The sequence below is a fragment of the Tachypleus tridentatus genome, chromosome 10 (assembly GCF_004210375.1).
Source record: "Tachypleus tridentatus isolate NWPU-2018 chromosome 10, ASM421037v1, whole genome shotgun sequence".
NCBI classification, from domain to species: domain Eukaryota; kingdom Metazoa; phylum Arthropoda; class Merostomata; order Xiphosura; family Limulidae; genus Tachypleus; species Tachypleus tridentatus.
In genome coordinates, this window is record NC_134834.1 from 166284870 (window position 1) to 166305201 (window position 20332).

The 20332-nt window shown below is 31.4% G+C and overlaps 2 protein-coding genes across 3 annotated transcripts in view; one reads left to right on the forward strand and one right to left on the reverse strand.

Moving 5' to 3' along the window:
* Nucleotides 1-4159, forward strand: part of LOC143230855 (uncharacterized) — a 58664-nt gene extending 54505 nt beyond the window's left edge. For both annotated transcript variants that reach the window (XM_076465117.1, XM_076465118.1), the window contains one exon: nucleotides 1551-4159. In XM_076465117.1, the coding sequence (XP_076321232.1) occupies nucleotides 1551-1713 (163 nt within the window). In that variant the 3' untranslated portion in view covers nucleotides 1714-4159. The remainder of the gene's footprint in view (nucleotides 1-1550) is intronic.
* On the reverse strand, nucleotides 4156-15865 carry Trmt112 (tRNA methyltransferase subunit 11-2). Its single transcript, XM_076465119.1, has 4 exons — nucleotides 15655-15865; nucleotides 14422-14523; nucleotides 11289-11381; nucleotides 4156-4373 (listed from the first exon to the last, which is right to left on the reverse strand). Exons 1-4 carry the CDS (start codon nucleotides 15730-15732, stop codon nucleotides 4272-4274), a joined length of 375 nt encoding a protein of 124 aa, XP_076321234.1. The 5' UTR covers nucleotides 15733-15865; the 3' UTR covers nucleotides 4156-4271.
* Between the last annotated feature and the right edge of the window lie 4467 nt (nucleotides 15866-20332).

Genomic DNA, 20332 nt, shown 5'->3' on the forward strand with positions numbered 1-20332 from the left:
CATAACGATAACTATGGCACGAAACGTCTAGATGTTTGGAAGTAAAGGGTTGTAAAGTGATTCTAATTGCCCGGAAATATATTTAAAATATTACGCTTTAAGGTTGTGTCATATTCATATTGTGTCATGTTTTCAATTGTAAGTGAAGAGTTACAACATAACAGTTTGTGTCCTATTTAAGACCACAACATCACTAAATATATATTTATAAGGCACTATTATTATCATTATTTTTATAGCAGATTTTTTTTGGATTTTTCAATAAATTCGTGGTATTTTCTCTTGGGAGTATATTATAGTACCAAAACTACAGGAAAAGCGTAATGGCTTGACATCGTTTGGGGATTGAACGTTAGGATTCTATATTTACTATTACATACACTGCTGGCCAAAATCTTAAGGCCAATGAACATAAAGAAAAAAAAAGCATTTTGCGTTGTTAGACTCAACCACTTATTTGAGTAGAGCTTCGAAAGATGACAATAAGAAAAGGGAAAATAAAAATGAAAATATTTTTAGCATTTAATACGGAAAATATGAACACTATGAAATTAGCTTAAATATTAGCTGGTCAAAAGTTTAAGACCATACTAAAACTTTACCCCTGCTTTAGACTATTTACATCAACAGTCATTCCTTTACTAACAGTAAAGGAACATTAGCCCTAACTGATATCAACTTGTATAAGTCTGTACCACTAAGTGAAAAAACTGTGACTTTTAACTTCAGAAGAAGTGGCACAGAAACAGAGCCAATCAAATATGAGCCTTGCAGAAAAATCATTATGGTAAACTTTATACAAACTGGAAGATTAGTGCAAATGTACATCCTTCATATGAACACCTCTGATCACAATCAGAACATCTGATTGAAAATTTAGAAAAATTACCAGGGTATACTTGAAGAATTTGGAAAGGGTGAAATTAACAGTACATTTAACTGCAACAATAGTTGATATTATTATAGATTTTGAGAATTTAATAGGTACAGAGATCACAGGCTATGAAAATATTTATTTTGGTGTTTTCCTCATTATTTTTAGTAATACTTTTGTGCATTGATCATTAGTTTTAATATAATTTCTCATTATAGCAAATCTTAAAAGTGAAATTGTTTCGAAAGGTTGTAGCTGTCACTTCTTATTAAGATTACGAGTTATTAAGAATTTTCTACTTTCTATGGATACTGTAATATTTACATAAGTTTGTCAATAATAAACAGAGATGTTTGAAATTTTTCATGTAAAAAGAACATACTAATTGATTTATATATTAACATTCACTATAAATTAAATATTTTTCCCATTAGTGAATTTATTAATAGGCATAACATGCAACTGTATAAAAGTAATTAAACATTTCGAGTAAGGGAATCATAATAATACTTTTTTGCCAAAGTATTTTAATTTATTATGGGTGTTTATTAGTTATTACTGATTGAAAAGGTTGGTGGTGGTTTAAAGTTTTTCTTTATTACTTCAGTAAACCTTTCTGGCACTTGAAATATTAATACTAGTTTGTTTTATTATATATATATATATATATATTCAGGAAAGATTATGTGCCATTAAGTGGTCCAGATCCTAATAATCGTAAAGGTCCTAACCCTGCTTTAAGAAGAGGACCAGCCTCGAACAGTTTTGTAGCTGAAAGTGAAACAACTGGTGGAACAAGTTCAAGGATGTTGGGTTCTGTTTTAGTTTCAGATATTTAACTGGTGCATATGCATTGGCTTTCATGAAATAGTTACTTGGTTGTTTATTCATTTAAGTGTCATGAGATGTTTTGTTATATTTTACTTAAAAAAAGCTTGTGAATGAATATTATTGCACACAGAAAAATATTACTATTATATTAATGTTAAATGAAGTAAAGTTGTGCCCTAGGATTCATCTATGTTACAGCATTCTTTGTCATTTCTAGTCCTCTCAGTAATTTTTCCTTTTATTAACACATTTGTGGTATGTATTTCTGTTTTATTATATTGAACACACAGTTTACTACAAAGTAGGAAACAAACATCTTAATCCATATTTAACAAGTTTGTTAGAAATTGTGTGGTATGTTAATTTTTATATTTTTTTTTGTATTTGTACAATACATTAATATCTTTAAGAATATTGCTTTGTGACCATTGGTCTAATACTCATATTTGACTGTACAAAAGTATTTGCCATAAGATTTTGCATTGTTGCTTTGAGCAATCTGTTAAAATACTGATTTCTTCAAGCTGTTGTATGTAGTGAAAACTACTGAATGCCCCCATAAGAAAAGAATTTTCTTCTAAAATGTTTTGTTCATATATTTATTGTGTAAATATGTATCCAAAAAATGTTTGACAAATCCTGTAAGTGTAGTGATTTCATTCACCAAATAATTGTAAGTGCTCTAGTTTGTCAAACCACTTGTCAGCTCAGATGTATTTACAAGAGACTGTTTAATTATGCAGCCAAACTGTCTTGAAGTAGAATTATTTTGGCAATTTTCAGCCTGTCTTCATACAGTAAATAGAAAAACCTATTTCTTAAAAGTAGTTTGAGATACCAGAAGCTGAGATTTCTCGACAGACAAAAAACTGCTAATTCCTATTCTTTAATATAACTCATATTTGTTATGGATTTAAATTTGATCACAATGCCTTACATTAATTTAGAAAAAAATTTATATATATGAATGATATAAAGTTTTATCAGCTCTGTGACAATTCAAAACACATTTAACTGAATTAAATTAAACAAGTGATTAATTTTTTTATTAAAAAACATTGGCTGTGTACTTGGTTTCTGTTAATACCACTCTCTGTCTCTCTCTCTCCCCCCACTGGTCTATGGATTTACAATGGTAAAATCAAGGGTTCGATTCCCCTCAGTGGACTCGGCAAATAGTGTGATGTGGCTGTGCTATAAGAAAAACACACACACTCTGTGTGCCATAACACTTGCAGGAGGTAGACAGAAAAAAAAGTGCCCCTTCCCCCTGCAAATGTTAATTTGTTACATCTATTAGATCACAGAAAAATATGTAAAACTACATGCTGTTAAAATTCACTTGATCAGATCTGTTCAAACATGATCTCAGATCCTAATTTTAACACTGGCTTTTATAAATATCTGAACTTTACATGATTTTAGTTGCATTTTCTCATAAATGTTGTGCACCTGCTACTTTCTTAGACCTTATTCCCTTTTTAATAACTATGTCACTGGAAAAGTTTTCAAAATGTGTGCTCTATGGCGATGACCAAAAGTTTATTGAGAATGTAGCCAAACTTGCATACCCCTTAAAGAAAAATAGTGTAAGTACCCTTTTACATTAGCAATTTCTTGTGAATGATTAGTTTTTATCCAAATATATTTCAACATTTCGAGATTTTTGAAGTTATTTATTATGCATTGATTGTTCTTTGATATAAAAGCTAACAAATGCATGTGATGTGTAACATTCATGGTGTTGTAAATATGTTTTATGTTGTTGCTTTACATGCTTTTAAATTATATTGTGTTAAAAAATGTTAGCTTTTTGAAATGCTGTAAATACAAGATAGTCCAATACTTGTGTGCTCTTAAAGAAGTTTTTATTTTTAATGATTCAAGTTACTATATATCTATACAGTGGGCCTACGTATTTTTGAGCTAGTGTTTTGTATGTATGAAGTTTAAGTATGGTGCAACTAACTTTTGGACCATCCTATATATTAGTGATATTGCATTTTTTACTTAAATTATTTACACTGTGTCTATATTTTCAGTTATTTTTATAGTGTTTAAATAATGCATTTTCCTCATAATTAATTTTTGCTGCCATGTTTATTGATAAATAACTCAATGCATAAGTATGCACATCTTAATACTCCATAACTAATCTTACACCTCAATGTAGCAAACTTTAGAAAGAGTGAAGGGTAAAGACATTTTCTTTATGGTACAAACTTGCATGGTACTTTAGAGGGAGATGTGTGTTTATGGCAATGAGAAAGTTAAAATGTTTTCTCACACTTGATGTTGTACTATTATAATAGTTTGTCATTTTCAATTGTATTTGAACACTTCATTATTGAAGATAAAGTAAATTTATACCTAAAGAGGTTTCTTTTTGAGGTAATGTTTCTCACATTTTTGTTTTTATGTAAAATGTATGAAGAATAAAACACGATAAATTAACTAATTGTTGTTTTAATAAGAAATAAAAATGAAAAGTTAAGGACAGCAACTTTTATAAACAACAAATTATGTAAACATCTATTGACATAACATTAATTATAATGTTAATGGTTCATACTTCATCTTCATTCAAGAGCATGTTAGGTATTCCTTCATTAATTGGAAATTTCCTACCAGTTTCTGGACACACTAGTTCACCTGCAATCACTTCAACCTTAAAAATAAACAAAAAAGGATTTCACTATATTTGATTTTCATGAGGTCATCATCTGTTGTATAGAAAGAAACTATATGCCAATGGAATATATTTTAGGCAGTTTATGAGAAAAATCTTCCCTTCTGAAATGCAGTATGATTTTAAAACAAGTTTAGGTATATGTACAATGAGAGAAAATGCATTTTTATTGTAGGTTATATATATAAACTGCCTGGTATAATGTCAAAGTACCAATGAAACAGAGGTAACAGTTTCATTCCACTGCAAAGCTCATTCTCTACAAGGATAACCACTAAGTTTTTACTTTAACAATTAAAAAAAAAATGTTTGCATATTAATTAGTAGGTTAAGTTAGAAATATTAGCTTTGCATATATACACACACACACACACACATGCAAAAACATTGAAATACACTAATTCATTAAAGTGTCACATAATAGCTTCCAAACTGTACACAGGGTTTTTTTTTCCCTACAGATTTACACCAAGTTGTTTCTTTTCCTAAGTATATTAAACATAGTAAAGATCACTTCAGAATTGTATAGGAAAAGAAAAACTACTATGGATGTGGCCATCATGTTTTATCTTATTTTTTTATGAAATACATCATGATTAGTCTCGTATGTTTTTACATTTGATCAAATATGAGTGAGATTAAGACCAGATAAAATCAACATTCAGGATCAATGACTTTACAAAGTAGTTTAAATTCTCTAAAAGGCATTTTCAATTTGTTGTATTTGAGAAGTAAAATTCCATAAACAAAATACTGTGCATACAACAGAATATAACACTATTCTACTACCTTTTCTTACTGAGAGAACACATGGATCAAGTCATAAAATTGTTCTGCAAAGTTATGAGGACTTTTTATTATAATGCTTGAAAATTAACTATTTAAATGTACTATTTCACACGTTTGCTTTTAAATGCAGTAATACTGTAATAACAGATTTTCCACACAAGGTTCTTTTGAATGTGTCTTAGATTATAGTCATTGGCAATGGTTGTCAGTGTATAACAAGGGTTTTAAAGTATGGCCCAAGACTTCAGCTTATCCAGCCCTCCAACAATTTATTAAAGTAGTAATATAATTTTTTGATATTATAAAAAAAAAAAATAAAATGTAATTGAGCAAAAGCCAATTAATTGTAATACAGCCTTCCAACAGTTCATTAAAATAATATATTTTAATGATATGAAAATCAAACAATTGAACAAAAGCCAATTTAGGTGCAATACACTTTTCTATTTGCTGGAAAATGTTTTGAACCTCAGTATTGCATTATTTCATTTATCAACCCCAGTGTCCTGCAGCAGTGTGCTTACTTCCTCGCCTGCTTCGTGCACCTCAGAATGTCTCAGTGTTTGAATTCAGTTATTCCTAGTTGTTATGTCAGGACAAGGGAAGAAGTTGACTCTGAATGTTATGTTTTTAAAGAATAGTGGAGAGTGGACTACTTCATTATTGAATAACATAAACTGTTGTGATTAATACGAAAGGAGAGTATCGCAGTGCTAAAAGAATACAACATTTTCAAACCAAGCACTCATCAACCTATTATTCTCAGTTCATGGGAAAGCTATGTTCAGATAAATTCGAAACCTAACTTATCATCACAACAGTTTGTATTTAAGAAGAAATCTGAGAATGAAACTATGATAAGAGCAAGTTTCCAACTGGCACACCTGTTAGCCAACCTAGGAAAACCATTTCCTGATGGAGAGCTAATTAAATTATGTATGACTGAAGCAGCCAAAGAAATGTGCCCAGAAAAAGTAGACTTATTTAAGACTATTAGCCTTTTGGCAAATACAGTTGCTCGTATAGTTGAGGACATTGGAAGCAACATTGTGTCTAAGCTGAAAGACAAGGCCAAAGAGTTTGAATGCTTTTCCATTGTGCTTGACGAGTTAACAGATGTGTCTAACACTTCACAGTTGATGTTGCTTATTCACAGTGTTGATATTATTTTTGAAGTAACTCAAGAATTAGCTTCTGTACATAAAACATCCACAGGTGAGAACATTTTCAACAAGGTGGAAAAATCACTAACTCAATACAACCTGGAATGGAAACGGCTAAAGTGCGTTACAACAGATGGTGGTAAAAATATATGTGTTGTAGGAAAAGGTTTAGTTGGGCAAATTTACAAAGCTGTTGAAAGTGCAGGTTATTTCAAGCCTATGGTTATTCACTGCATTATTCATCAGCAGGCATTATGTGGAAAACATCTGGATCTGTTGCATCATGGAACCTGTAGTTTCAACAGTGAACTTCATTTGCTCTCATGGCCTCAACCATCGTTAATTCCAAGAATTTTTGGTGGAAATAAAAGCAACATATGCTGACTTGCCATACCACACTTAAGTTCCATAATTTAGTTGTGGGAAGGTTATGTCACTATTTTTGAGCTTAGAATTGAGATTGAAATATTCTTAAATGAAAAGAACCATCCTCAAGTGTTACTCACTTGACTATAAACTGGAATTAATTCAATCTTAGATTACATGGTAAAATGGTGCTTATCTGCGATACGTACACAGAAGTGAAAGCATTTCAGCAAAAACTAATTCTTTTTTGAGTCCCAGTTGATGTGGAGTTGCTTCACACACTTTCCATGTTGTGAAAAGTTCATGTAAGAAGCTGGATCCCTATTCCCACACATGTTTGCACAAGATATCCTTTCTGACCTGAAACTACAGTTCAAGGAATGTTTTTCTGACCTTGATGCGAGAGGAACTGAAATAAGGATCTTCCAAAACCCATTTGATTGTGTTATTACTGAACTGTCACCTGAAGTTCAAATGGAAGTGATTGATCTGCAGTCCAATGACATGTTGAAGGACAAATACAAAGAAGGAAAACTGACAAAGTTCTATAAATGCCTTCCAAGTGATAAATATGTCGTTTAAAAACTTGACTCGTGGATTCATTTCAGCTTTTGACCTATTTCTGTGATAAGACATTTTCAAAGATGAAGTACATGAAAGCGAGTTACAGATCAGCCTTATATAATGAACATTTACAATCACTTTTGATGATAGGGAACACTGACTTTGAATCTCAATTAAGTGTAATTTTGTCAGAAAAGCACCAGTTTCATGCTCATAACTAATGTTAAAAAAGACGATTGTGTGTCTTAAATATTTTCGTTATGTGCTTTTACAAGAAATAAATTAGTGGTTTTATTCTGATACACGACGCCTAAAAGATCTACCTCCCAACTCTTGTCCAAAAATAATTTGGAGACCTGTGGTGTATAATATGAAAATGTAGCAGTCAGAATCCAAAGTACATTATCAAAATTATTCAACTTATATCATTACTCAAAGTAAAAAAATAATTTAGCTATGTATCATAAAATATTTAAAAATGTGTTTTTATTTTACATTTAAACGTCTTTTTTTATAAATGGAGAGAGAATTACCACACCTCACAGATGCCTTTCAATCATAATGTGTAACACATCTTAAAGTAGATAGTGCCTTGCCAATCATATTCAATCACTTCATTGTGGTTTTGCACAGATAAAACCAATAAAATGGTTAGGTGACAATTGGGCGAGAGCCAACTTGGCGACATGACAATTCAGTGACAGAGGATTGGACAATAACAGTAAATTATGTCTAAAGACAGGTTGTCCATTGGACAAGTTGTGGAAATACAACTAGTTGAAAATCAGTTGTCAACAGCAGATTGTTGACAATTTTGTCATTAGATGGATTTATTATTATATTTACATTTACTTAGAAGAATCCATCTATGCTTGCATGTACATGGATTACAATGTTTATGAGTAATCTATTGCATTTTGAATAAATAAATACAAAATACAATGATTTGATGGGTGGAGATGAAATGATTTTGTCAAGTACTGAACTTGTACTCCAAAAAATAAACCAAATAAGAAAAGAATATAAAATTATTGAAATTTAATACATTATAGATGCCTTACAGCGAACACTAAAAATGGCATAATAATGATTTATACAGTAAAAAAGCTACAGTCTTACCAAAAACTTCAGCAAATTATTTTACTTCTATAGCCATAAACACTTGCCAAGCATACTATCAGCAATACTACTGGTATATTGGTATGTCAGAAAGTGACAATATTGCAAACAAATGAGTTGTAGCCAAGCTGTCTGTTGACTATATTAGTAGTGAACAAATTGAGTGTCGCTGGGTTGGCTATTGCCCAGTTGACCCTGAACCCAATAAAATTTTAGAATGTATTTTTAAATATTAATTACAAGTTAAAAAGTAATCAGGCCTCATTTTAAAACTGTCTACAATTTTGATCTCAAAATTTGTGCATGAAATGATGTTGACTTATTAAAAAGTGTTTAGAGAAAGACTAGTATGATGTTTCTGAGAATGGAAGGATTGCATTATAGATAAAGACTAAGATCTATCTTGTAGAAAAAAAGTTAAGTGATTTTACTGAAGTTTATAAAATTAATCAGGGGTATCAATATGATAAATGGATAAAGGCATCTTTATCCTATTGGTTTAAAGGACACGAGTTTCGCATCTGGAAGACTGGTTAGACTCTAGTCAAAACAGTTATTTTTCTAACAGAGTGATTAGCTTACACAAACATGTATCATTAGAAGTAGCAGAGCCCAGCACTTTATGGTAGCTCAAGAGGTGAATTAACAAATTACTGAAAACTAAAAGGTGGGCATATATACACAGCCTTGATTACTGCATGATTTCTTGATGTCCATACATTAAATTCCAAGCCAGATCTAACAATGCCATTGTGGTAGTTATGCAAAGAAATGGATACAAATGTGACCAAAAATTGTAGTTTGAATGCAAATTGATACATATTTCATGTTGCTTAATTTTACTTTTATGTACACAGTTTACTTCTGCTCCGCATAATGTATGTCATGTTTCCTTTGATTGACAACATAGTTCCACCTTCTAAGAACTTGATAATGTTGTGATAGCTAAGTTAATGGATTACACCAGAAATTATCACTCCACTGACTTTAGAGACTCCTTGATATAAATGTACATGTTGTAGGAGAAAAATAAAACTTACAAAAACGTCACACAAAAAAAAACGTCTATGAAAATTTGCGTGGAACAGATTTATGAAAAGAATAACATTTAGACCATATTTATTTTCCACATGACATCATTAGAAGATGCAAGTCTTATGCAGAAACTCATTCATTACTAGGACTGTTAAAACTACTTATTGTTAACATGTGAACAAAAAAAAATCAAATTCAACACTGCATAACATATAGCATTTACAATAGGTTTCCTTCTGCTATCTATCATGTCTAACTTTATCTGAAGTTTGTGGTGAAATGAACAGAGGGCTTACTACAGATTTGGTGTAACTGTGATACAACTTTTGTATTCTTAAAGTGAAATCAAACTCATTTATTTTCAAGGTTATCTTGTACTACCACCTATGACTACTATTTTATCATAGATGTGTTCTGGCAAAAACTGCTTATTTTTTTACCAGCTTTGTGTATCATTTACCTACCTCAAGTAAAACCTTGTGTTGTGGCAAAAACTGCTCATTTTTTACCAGCTTTGTGTATCATTTACCTACCTCAAGTAAAACCTTGTGTTGTGGCAAAAACTGCTCATTTTTTTACCAGCTTTGTGTATCATTTACCCACCTCAAGTAAAACCTTGTGTTGTGGCAAAAACTGCTTATTTTTTACCAGTTCTGTATCATTTACCCACCTCAAGTAAAACCTTGTGTTGTGGCAAAAACTGCTTATTTTTTTACCAGCTTTGTATATCATTTACCCACCTCAAGTAAAACCTTGTGTTGTGGCAAAAACTGCTTATTTTTTTACCAGCTTTGTATATCATTTACCCACCTCAAGTAAAACCTTGTGTTGTGGCAAAAACTGCTTATTTTTTTACCAGCTTTGTGTATCATTTACCACCTCAAGTAAAACCTTGTGTTGTGGCTAAAACTGCTTATTTTTTTACCAGCTTTGTATATCATTTACCCACCTCAAGTAAAACCTTGTGTTGTGGCAAAAACTGCTTATTTTTTTACCAGCTTTGTGTATCATTTACCCACCTCAAGTAAAACCTTGTGTTGTGGCAAAAACTGCTTATTTTTTTACCAGCTTTGTGTACCTACCTCATAAAACCTTGTGTTTACCTACCCTCAAGTTAAAACTTGTTGTGGTGTGAAACTGCTTATTTTTTTTTACCAGCTTTGTGTATCGTTTACCTACCTCAAGTAAAACCTTGTGTTGTGGAAAAACTGCTTTTTTACCAGCTTTGTGTATCATTTACCCACCTCAAATTAAAACCTTGTGTTGTGGCAAAACTGCTTATTTTTTACCAGTTCTGTGTATCATTTACCCACCTCAAATTACCTTGTGTTGTGGCAAAACTGCTTATTTTTTTACCAGCTTTGTGTATCGTTTACCTACCTCAAGTAAAACCTTGTTGTGGCAAAACTGCTCATTTTTTACCAGCTTTGTGTATCATTTACCCACCTCAAGTAAAACCTTGTGTTGTGGCAAAAACTGCTTATTTTTTACCAGCTCTGTATATCATTTACCCACCTCAAGTAAACCTCGTGTTCTGACAAAAACTGCTTATTTTTTACCAGCTCTGTATATCATTTACCCACCTCAAGTAAACCTCGTGTTCTGACAAAAACTGCTTATTTTTTACCAGCTCTGTATATCATTTACCCACCTCAAGTAAAACCTTGTGTTGTGGCAAAAACTGCTTATTTTTTACCAGCTCTGTATATCATTTACCCACCTCAAGTAAAACCTTGTGTTGTGGCAAAAACTGCTTATATTTTTACCAGCTCTGTATATCATTTACCCACCTCAAGTAAAACCTTGTGTTGTGGCAAAAACTGCTTATTTTTACCAGCTTTGTGTATTATTCACTTACCTCAAGTAAAACATGATGAGCTTTCTTTAAAAATTCTTCATCATTTTCATGATTAGGATTTACTGATCTTGGAAGATCATTCAAGCATCCTAACTGTGAGAAACAGGGAAAAAAGAAAGGTACAGTAAGACCAAACTGTTATAACCTTTAATGAAACACTTTATTTTCTAGACTTACACATATTCAAAACTTTGTGTATTCTTACCAACTTTAACTGTACTTGAATTTTTTTTAAATGTTGCTTTACTAGTAATATGAACACATAGGTTGAACTGTAATTTAAAGCACATTGTGCTACTGATGTCCTTTTGATCAACTATTAGAATTCTTAAATGCACCAAGTAACAGATTATCTTTTCTGACAATGCTTCTGAATTTACTTTCAAATCTGTATTTCTTATTAAGTATTTAATATCTCAATTCCAAAAATTCTGACAATAATAAATAATTAACAATTACAGCATTAAATGATTCAAAAAGATGAATGGTCACATTCTACAAGTCATTGAATTATTAAATTCTGGACACTTTACCAGTCAGTGCCTTCAATTACTTCATATTCACATGTTCTCTCATCACCTTTCAACTCGTTACCTAAATTCATTTACAACAAATCTTCTTATGACTAAAAACTGGCTTTCTTAAAGTCAGAAACAGAATTTTTTTTGTTTGCTTGTTATCTTAACATAAAACCTTATCATGCAATGATCAATATTCCCAAAATGATCCTCCACTTCAACTCTATCAAGCATTTTCTTGTTACTGGTTAACAGTAAATCCAAAATGCTGTCACTTCTATTTGGCTCCCTGATCGTTTTTTATAAAAAAATTATCCTGAATTACTTTTTGATATTATTAATAGGAAGACTAGCATTGTAATTATTAAAAACAAAAGCTTCTACTGTTCTATCCTCAAAGCTTTTACTTTTCTTCATAATTTTATTGGATACATAGCATGGTTTCACTAAGGGAAAATCTTGTCTTACTAATCTTTTGAAATTCTTTGATGAGAGTAATTGTATAGATTTGGTGTATTTTGTTTTTCAGAAATCATTTGACAAGATGCTACATAAGTTTGTGTTTTCTTATAGCAAAGCCACATTGGGCTATCTGCTGGGCCCACCGAGGGGAATCGAACCCCTGATTTTAGCGTTGTAAATCCGTAGACATATCGCTGTACTAGCGGGGGGCATGCTACATAAGAAGCATGTTATAAACAATTAGCTCTAGGTGTGACGAGAACAAACTAAATTGAAAAATTGCTGCAAGAAAGAAAACATTATTTTATATAAATGGAGTTTAGCCAAGCTGAGTTACTGTCACAAGTTTTCAGTTTATATTATGAAATAGGAAGAGTCAATAAGTTACTGATGATATCAAGGTCTTAGGTGTTGTTGGCTCTTAAGAGTATGCTGCTGCTTTACAATGGATTTAGATCATTAGTAAGTAGTGTAAATAAATGGCAGATGAGTTTTAATTATAATAGATTCAAGATACTGCATGTTGGTTATAATTTACAAGTATAATATTGATGAGAATAATTCTAAAAATGTTATGGATGAAAATGACCTTGGTGCTTTGGATGATTGGTGCCACCCAAGCAGTTTACTGTTTTGGTAAATTTGGATTGCATTTAAAGAAATATTGAACACAAGTCTAAAGAAGTTATTTCATCCTACAGGTCACTGGTTATGCCTCATCTGGAGTTTATGTTCAATTTTGAGTTCCTTAACAAAAGAACATTGAATTTTTGTACAGGATTCTAAAGAATGTTACTACTGTTAGTTTACCGGGATTATAACTGGAATAGACAGGTTGTCAGTGACAATATGTTAAGATTTTTAAAACTGTTTTTCTTGAAAGTAGTTATAGGGTATCTGCCTGAGATATTCAAGACTCTTAAGGGAATTTATAATATGAATGATTTTTTTTCCATATCACTATACCATAACATGAAGACATTTTTAAGGTACTTAAATGTCATAATAACTTCTAATCAAATGATTTAGCCACCACTGGGTTATGATCAGAACTAATAATTAACACAGCAATGAATACATCTAATTTAGTATAATTTCCTTACTATGAGTATGTGAAGTGATAGAGAAGAAATTTATTATGATTAGAATGCACTAACTTATCAGTCAGGTATCCCTTACTGTTAACAATATTTTTTACCATAATCTTAATATCTTACAAAGCTTAGCCAGTTTAAAAGACTTACGTTAGTTCCAAATCAAAATATAAGTCAACTATAAAACATGGTTACCACAGTTAAAATTTAATATTTAGTTGAAAAGTAGTTCTCAGCTGGTAATATTACCAGATTTAACAATATCAAATAAAAGTGTTTCATATTAAACATGTACCATAAATCACCTATAGTTCTGTAATGATCCAGAAAAAAATAAATCCACCCTTTACAGTCTATATCCTCATACATATCATTAGTTATGATTCACTTTGAGTATTGTGTATAGTTTTGGTGTCACAATTTATTAAAAAAAAGGTTCGTACAAGCGCTACCATATTATTGGGATGGAAGGGTTATCTTTTACGTACAGGTTAAGATCATCTAATTTCGTTGCTCTTAATAAAAAATTAAAAGGTGATATTATTGACATTTACAAAAATAACCAAGAAAAAAATGGGCTAATGACCTCTAATTTCTTAATGTTGTATCCTGAAAACAACAGAACAAAATAACAAAAGTTTTAGTATTTAAAAAAGAAGGTTACATAGTAGTTTAAGCTGTTATATTACAGTAGTTTAAAAAGTGAATCACTGAATTCCTGAAAAAAAAAAATAGTCAGACTTGAACTACTTATTAACAGTGATATAAATAATCCTTATCACAATCTTATCCATCAATCATTACAGAACATGCTTATTAACAGTGATATAAATAATCCTTATCACAATCTTATCCATCAATCATTACAGAACATGCTTGGCATATATTCAGTAATGAAAGTGTTGGAAAAACGAACACAGAAATAGTATGATAATGCCAGTACATCTCTAAGGTGTATAATTTTTCCATTACATTCAGGACTACAATTGTTAAATTGCAACATAACTATTATGAGACATGTTCAGTCCACACTTTTAAAGAAATATTATCTGTACTTACACTTTCTGCAGCCTGACACAGAGCATCCCAATCAAGCTTAGGAATCATTCGAGCTACAAACTCAGGATTAAAATCAACTGCAATCTCCTTCACTTCTGTGGCCTTTGATGGATTAAAAATTAAAACTGAAAATATTATATAACATACAAATTTTAATTAATATTTAATAAACATTGTAATCAATATTTGTAATACAATTTTCAGTTTTACCTTACGATGTTAAGGAGGAAAACAAACAAGTCAATATAAAAATGTTCTCTTATTACTCACTATGAATCAATGTGAAAAGTATATGTAAACTTAAAATATCATTAACTAACTTTAAAAATAATATTAAGGAAAAACATCCTTGCTTCTAAAATCACTTAATTATAGAAATATATATCTTTATACAGGCTTCTCTATTTTCTTTGTGCTGTTTCCTAAAAACAACAGGAAAAGATGACATAGCTTCAATAATCAGATCAAAGATCATAGTTTCTGTCATCAAATCTAAACAGTTTTATGCTTTCTACAAACCAACCAAACAGTTTTTAATAATTCAGCACACTAGCCATTAGGCTACACTCAGTCCGTCTTATAATAAGATGTGAACTTGCTTATCAAAAATTGTTCTAATAAAATGCATTTTCTATGTACTCAACAAATCTGTATAAATTAAAGAAAAATATAAACAATATTTTATTATCTTAACACTACTGCAACTGGGATTAATTTCCTGCTCAATACAATGGACACAAGCCGAATAATACCTCGTAACGTCATTCAAAATATATGTATATATTCAGTATTTTCTACCACAAAACCTTTTTTTTTTTCTGTTCATATTATTAATGTTTTTAGTTCTGCACCTTACTGCAAGTACAATTATGGTTATATTATCTTACAGCAATAACAGAACTTTCTAGTTAACCTTTTTTCGTTAATGTTTAAAATTGAAAACAAAATTCAGTTATGCAACATGAGTGTAATATTATTCAACTTTATGCGAATGTTAATTCGACAAACGTAAGCCTTTAGCCTTATTGCTTTTAAACTATTGAAGTTTAGTTAGAGACTACGATGATAATTGTGACTAACAGTAACAGAAACTTATGTGCGTAATTTTATTAATATCTAACAATAGTTTTGGAACACAAAAGTTACTTACTTATAACAAAACTAGAAATCAGGATAAGCAACTTCGATAATTTTCATGGACAACATACAATTCACGTTACAATCTGTACTTACACAGATTTTTAGAGGAAATCCAACATTCACTCCTCTCAGAGACTTTGATGTCAGCATATTATGAGTTATCAGCTTCATTATTCGCAATTAATACTTTTGCACTTATTATTTCTAAGGAAAATATATAAAGTATAAGCTTTGGCAAAATTAATATCAAACACGACTTTCAACACACTCACGTTCTAATAGTTCACCTTCAAATTTGAAAGAGGGCGCTACCATTTTTTTGTTTTCGCAATGTAGCAATGTAGCTGTCATTGCTGTACTCGTTACAAGAGTTGAACGTCTAATTGTACTAGTAAAAGCCTCAAATTTACCTAGGGGTACATAGGAGAATAAAAACAATTTGTTTTTTGTTTTGTTTGTGTTTTTGAATTTTCGCGCAAAGCTACTCGAGGGTTATCTGCGCTAGCCGTCCCTAATTTAGCAATGTAAGACTAGAGGACAGGCAGCTAGTCATCACCACTTACCGCCAACTCTTGGGCTACTTTTTTACCAACGAATAGTGGGATTGACAGTAACGTTATAACGTCCCCACGGCTGAAAGAGCAAGCATATTTGGTGCGACGGGAATTCGAACCCGCGACTCTCGGATTACAAGTCGAACGCCTTAATCCAACTGGCCAGGCAGGGCCCAAATAAGAACAAACTAAATGACATAATGCCACATAAACAATATATATAAGTATTAACAAATATCTGGTATTAATTCACGCAGACATTATCAGCAGCTGCAAACGCGGCCCAGTGATTGGCTCGCTGGAATATAGACCTGAGTTCCATGGCTCGAGTCCCGTTAACAAAAAGAATTGCACGTAAACATTTCAGGGTCTCGGATGCCTTTTGTAACGTTGTATAAGAGGTAGGATGTTGAAAAATTAAGGTCTTACAGATTTCTGAAAGTTATTTATATTATAATTTGTAGTCATTTGGGTTAAATAACGCAATAACAACTAGATATTGTAATTTGGATAAATAAAAACATGACGATAACAGTTTTAACTTATAGTTATTGGTCTAAATTTTATTTCAACGTTAAAATAGGTTTAGTACGTGTAAGGGCACATTAGGCTTAGTTATATTTCAAGTTACTGATATATCGTAAAATAGTATAGATACATTGTTTTATTGAAGAAATACAATCGAGAAACTAGTTTGTTTTCTCTTGGTGTTTTAAGAATTAACTTCTTTACTTCAGCTTAGATCCGTTAGTTTAAATTCAGCTTATACTGTTATGCACATTGGTAGATTATAAATCAGGCTAAATACATTTTTATCTTATTATTAACGTTATGTATACTGTCAGTTATTATAAATTAATAAGTTTTGTTTTTAAGTTCTATACACCTGGAGATAAACATTGTTACTTAAGTACGAATATAAAGTAGTGATTAAAAATAATAATATTGGTTCTTGAACGTTAGGCTTAACAGTGACAGTGTTAACAATAGGCTACTTTAAGTATAAATACAATGGTTAAAATTAGGGTAGCAGTTTGCCTTTCACAGTTTGTTACGTGTAATGGGTGTAATGAGTTAGTTTCGTTCGGGAATTCGAGAGTGCCATGTACTTCTAAGGAAGTTAGTAATGAAGTTGTGCAATTTTTTTTATCTAGAGTTTGTATCGTGAAGGAGAAGTTGGAAATTATCCTAACCAAAGTAGAGGTAGTAGATAAAGAGTAGTCTAGACTGGGGAAATGGCACAGGATTACAGGAGAAGCCTAAGCTTTGACATACAAGGGATGCATCTGCTACCACTGACTCTCAGGAAGTTTGAAGTAGTGCTGTTAGAGTAAAAAGTAGTGAATTTAGTTATGATTAGCCTATTCCGTTGAGCAACAAATTTTAGCACTTCTGCAGATGAGGAACTATTGGAAAGAAGGAAAACAAAAGGGTCAGAGAAAGATGTGGGTGATAACAAGATTATAGTTATTGATAATTCCTTGACAAGGTATAGAGATAGAATATTCTGTGGTGTAAATAAGGATAACAGAATCAGATTATGCTACCCAGCCACATAAGTGAAGGATTTAACTGACAGAGCAAGTGATATAATAAAGGAGGCTAACAGAGATGTAATTTTAGTGGTGCATTAGGGGCTAATGAAGAATGGAAAGGTCGGTCAGAGGAGGTAATTGATAAGTAGAAAGGTTTGATATATGCATTTAAATAAAAAGGTCATATTTTAATTTTGCCAGGGTTAATAACCAAAATTAATTTAAGCTATTAATGAATATAATTATTGGTTGTTTAAATTTCGAGCATATAAATTGGGAAATGCTATAGATCAATCATGAGGTAGAAGAATTTTTTTGGAAACTCATCAGGATGGCTTTCTTTACTAATTAGTTAAGGAACCTGCTAGAAATAATGATATTTTATATTTATTATTAAATCCAAATACATAAATGATCGAGAGGGTAGAAATCGGAGAATATCTGGGTGCAAGTGATCTTTGTTCTATTAATAAGTTCAATGTTTTGCTGCATATGGTAATAAGAAATAATGTACTTTGGTTACAAATTTCAAAAAAAGCAAATTTTGAAGGTATGCGACAAAAGTTATATGTTGTGAATAGGACAGCTAAGTTGTTTGGATATACTGATCAAATCTGTGAAATTTTAAAAGATTTTTTAAACATTTAAGCTGAACATATTTCTTACAGAAATAATAGGGTAAGTTCAAATAAAAATCATATTAGCTCGTAAAGAGTTTGAGAGATAAAATTAAAGAAAAACATCTAAGTATAAGAAGTTTGAATCGACTGGTATGACAGGAATCTTAGAAGATAATAGAATATCAAGAAATTTGGTGAAACAGAAAATCAGACATCAAATGGATGTATGAGAAAAGGTTGGTTAAAAATCTAAAAGTTAACAGTAAGGATTTTTAAAGTAAATTAAGAGTATAAATGTTAGAACGGGGGTAAGACCCTTGAGGAATGATAAAGGAAGGCTAGTATCTGATGATTGTGGGGTGGCTGAGTCATCAAATTTTTCTTTTTCATCGGTTTTTAGCAACTGATAAATGGAAACGAGATCAAACAAAATGACTGCATTAATTCTGAGCTGGTTAAGAAACATAAGGAAGTTTGAAAAGCAATAAGGCTTCTGGGCCAGATAATATTTTCCCAATGGTTTTGAAGGAAGTTAAAGATTGGATGTGTGAGTTCCTTTCTATTATCTTTTGTCAGTCCTTGAATTGTGGATACGTACCAGATGATTCAAAGTTAGCTAATATAACTCCTCTTATCCAGGAAGGATATAAAAATTGTCCCAGTAATTATAGACCCATTAGTCTTATATCAGTTGTGGAAAAAGTTTTGGAAAGTCTGTCAAAGACGCTTTGCAAATTCATTTAACAAAGTTTAGAATTTCATTTGATAGTCAACATCTGCCATTAAGGGAAAATCATGCTTTACAAATCTTTTGATATGTTTTGAAAAGGCTCCTGCTTATGCATATGAGGGTAAAAGTGTAGATTTGGCGTATTTGTATTTTCAGAAAGTATTTGACAAAGTGCCACATAAAAGGCTGGTAAAAACGTCACTATAGGTGTGGAGGATAAGTTACTAAATTGAATAGAAGAATGAAGAATGATTGGATGGAAGAAAGCAGAGAGTTGTTACATTGTAGTTCGGTTAAACTGGATTAATGTCACAAATTCTATACGTCAAGGGTCAATCTTAGACATTTATTCTTTTTTATTTACATCAGTGACACAGATGAAGGAATAGTCAATAAATTACTTAAATTTGCAGATGATATTAAGGTCTTGAGTGTTGCCAGCTGTGAAGAAGATGCTGCTGATTTACAAAAGGATTTAGGTCATTTAGTAAGCTGGGCAAGTAAATCGCTGATGGGTTGTAATTATAATAAGCGCAAGATAATGCATGTGGGTTATCATAATTCAAATTATAAATACTATTTGTTGGGAATAAACTTAACATTGTTGTGAAAGAAATGGATCTTGATATAATAGTCAACCAGCCTATAAAGCCATCCAGGCGAAGCACTGTTGTTAGTGGTAGGACAAATAGAATTTTATGTTATATTCAGAGAAATATTTAATACAAGTCTAAAGAGGCTATTATTTCATTGTACAGGTCACTGGTTAGGCCACGTTTGGAATATTGTATTCAGGCTTGAGCTCCTTACTTAAGGTAAAACCATCGAATTGTTGGAAAGAGTTCATAGAAGGGTTACTGGAATGGCGCCTCTCAAACTGTTTTCTCTTTACAAAATAATAGGTAAGAGGTGTCTGATTTAGGTGTTTAAGATTGTACAGGGAATTTATAATATTGATGCATCACTTTTACATACTTAACAGTGATAATAGTAGGACTAGGGGACTCAAGTTTAACTTTTGGCAGATAGGAGTCATCTTCAACTAAGAAAATTTTATTTTTTTACAGGGTGGTTGGCCTATGGAATGGGTTTCCTTCATATGCTGTAAAGAGAGTCAGTTTAAACGGGCTTAAGTAAAGTCTTGATAAGTGTGTGAATACAAAGGGCTAGCTCTGAGCTTTTTGTTTTTATTAAGTTGATTTAATTTAGAGTGTTGAACAGTCGAGATAAACCAATACGTTCCATGTTGTACCAAAACTTTACGTTATGTTATATCAATGACAGTCAAATTTCACTGTTTGATCTGACAAGGGCGGCACCTCAAGAAGAATT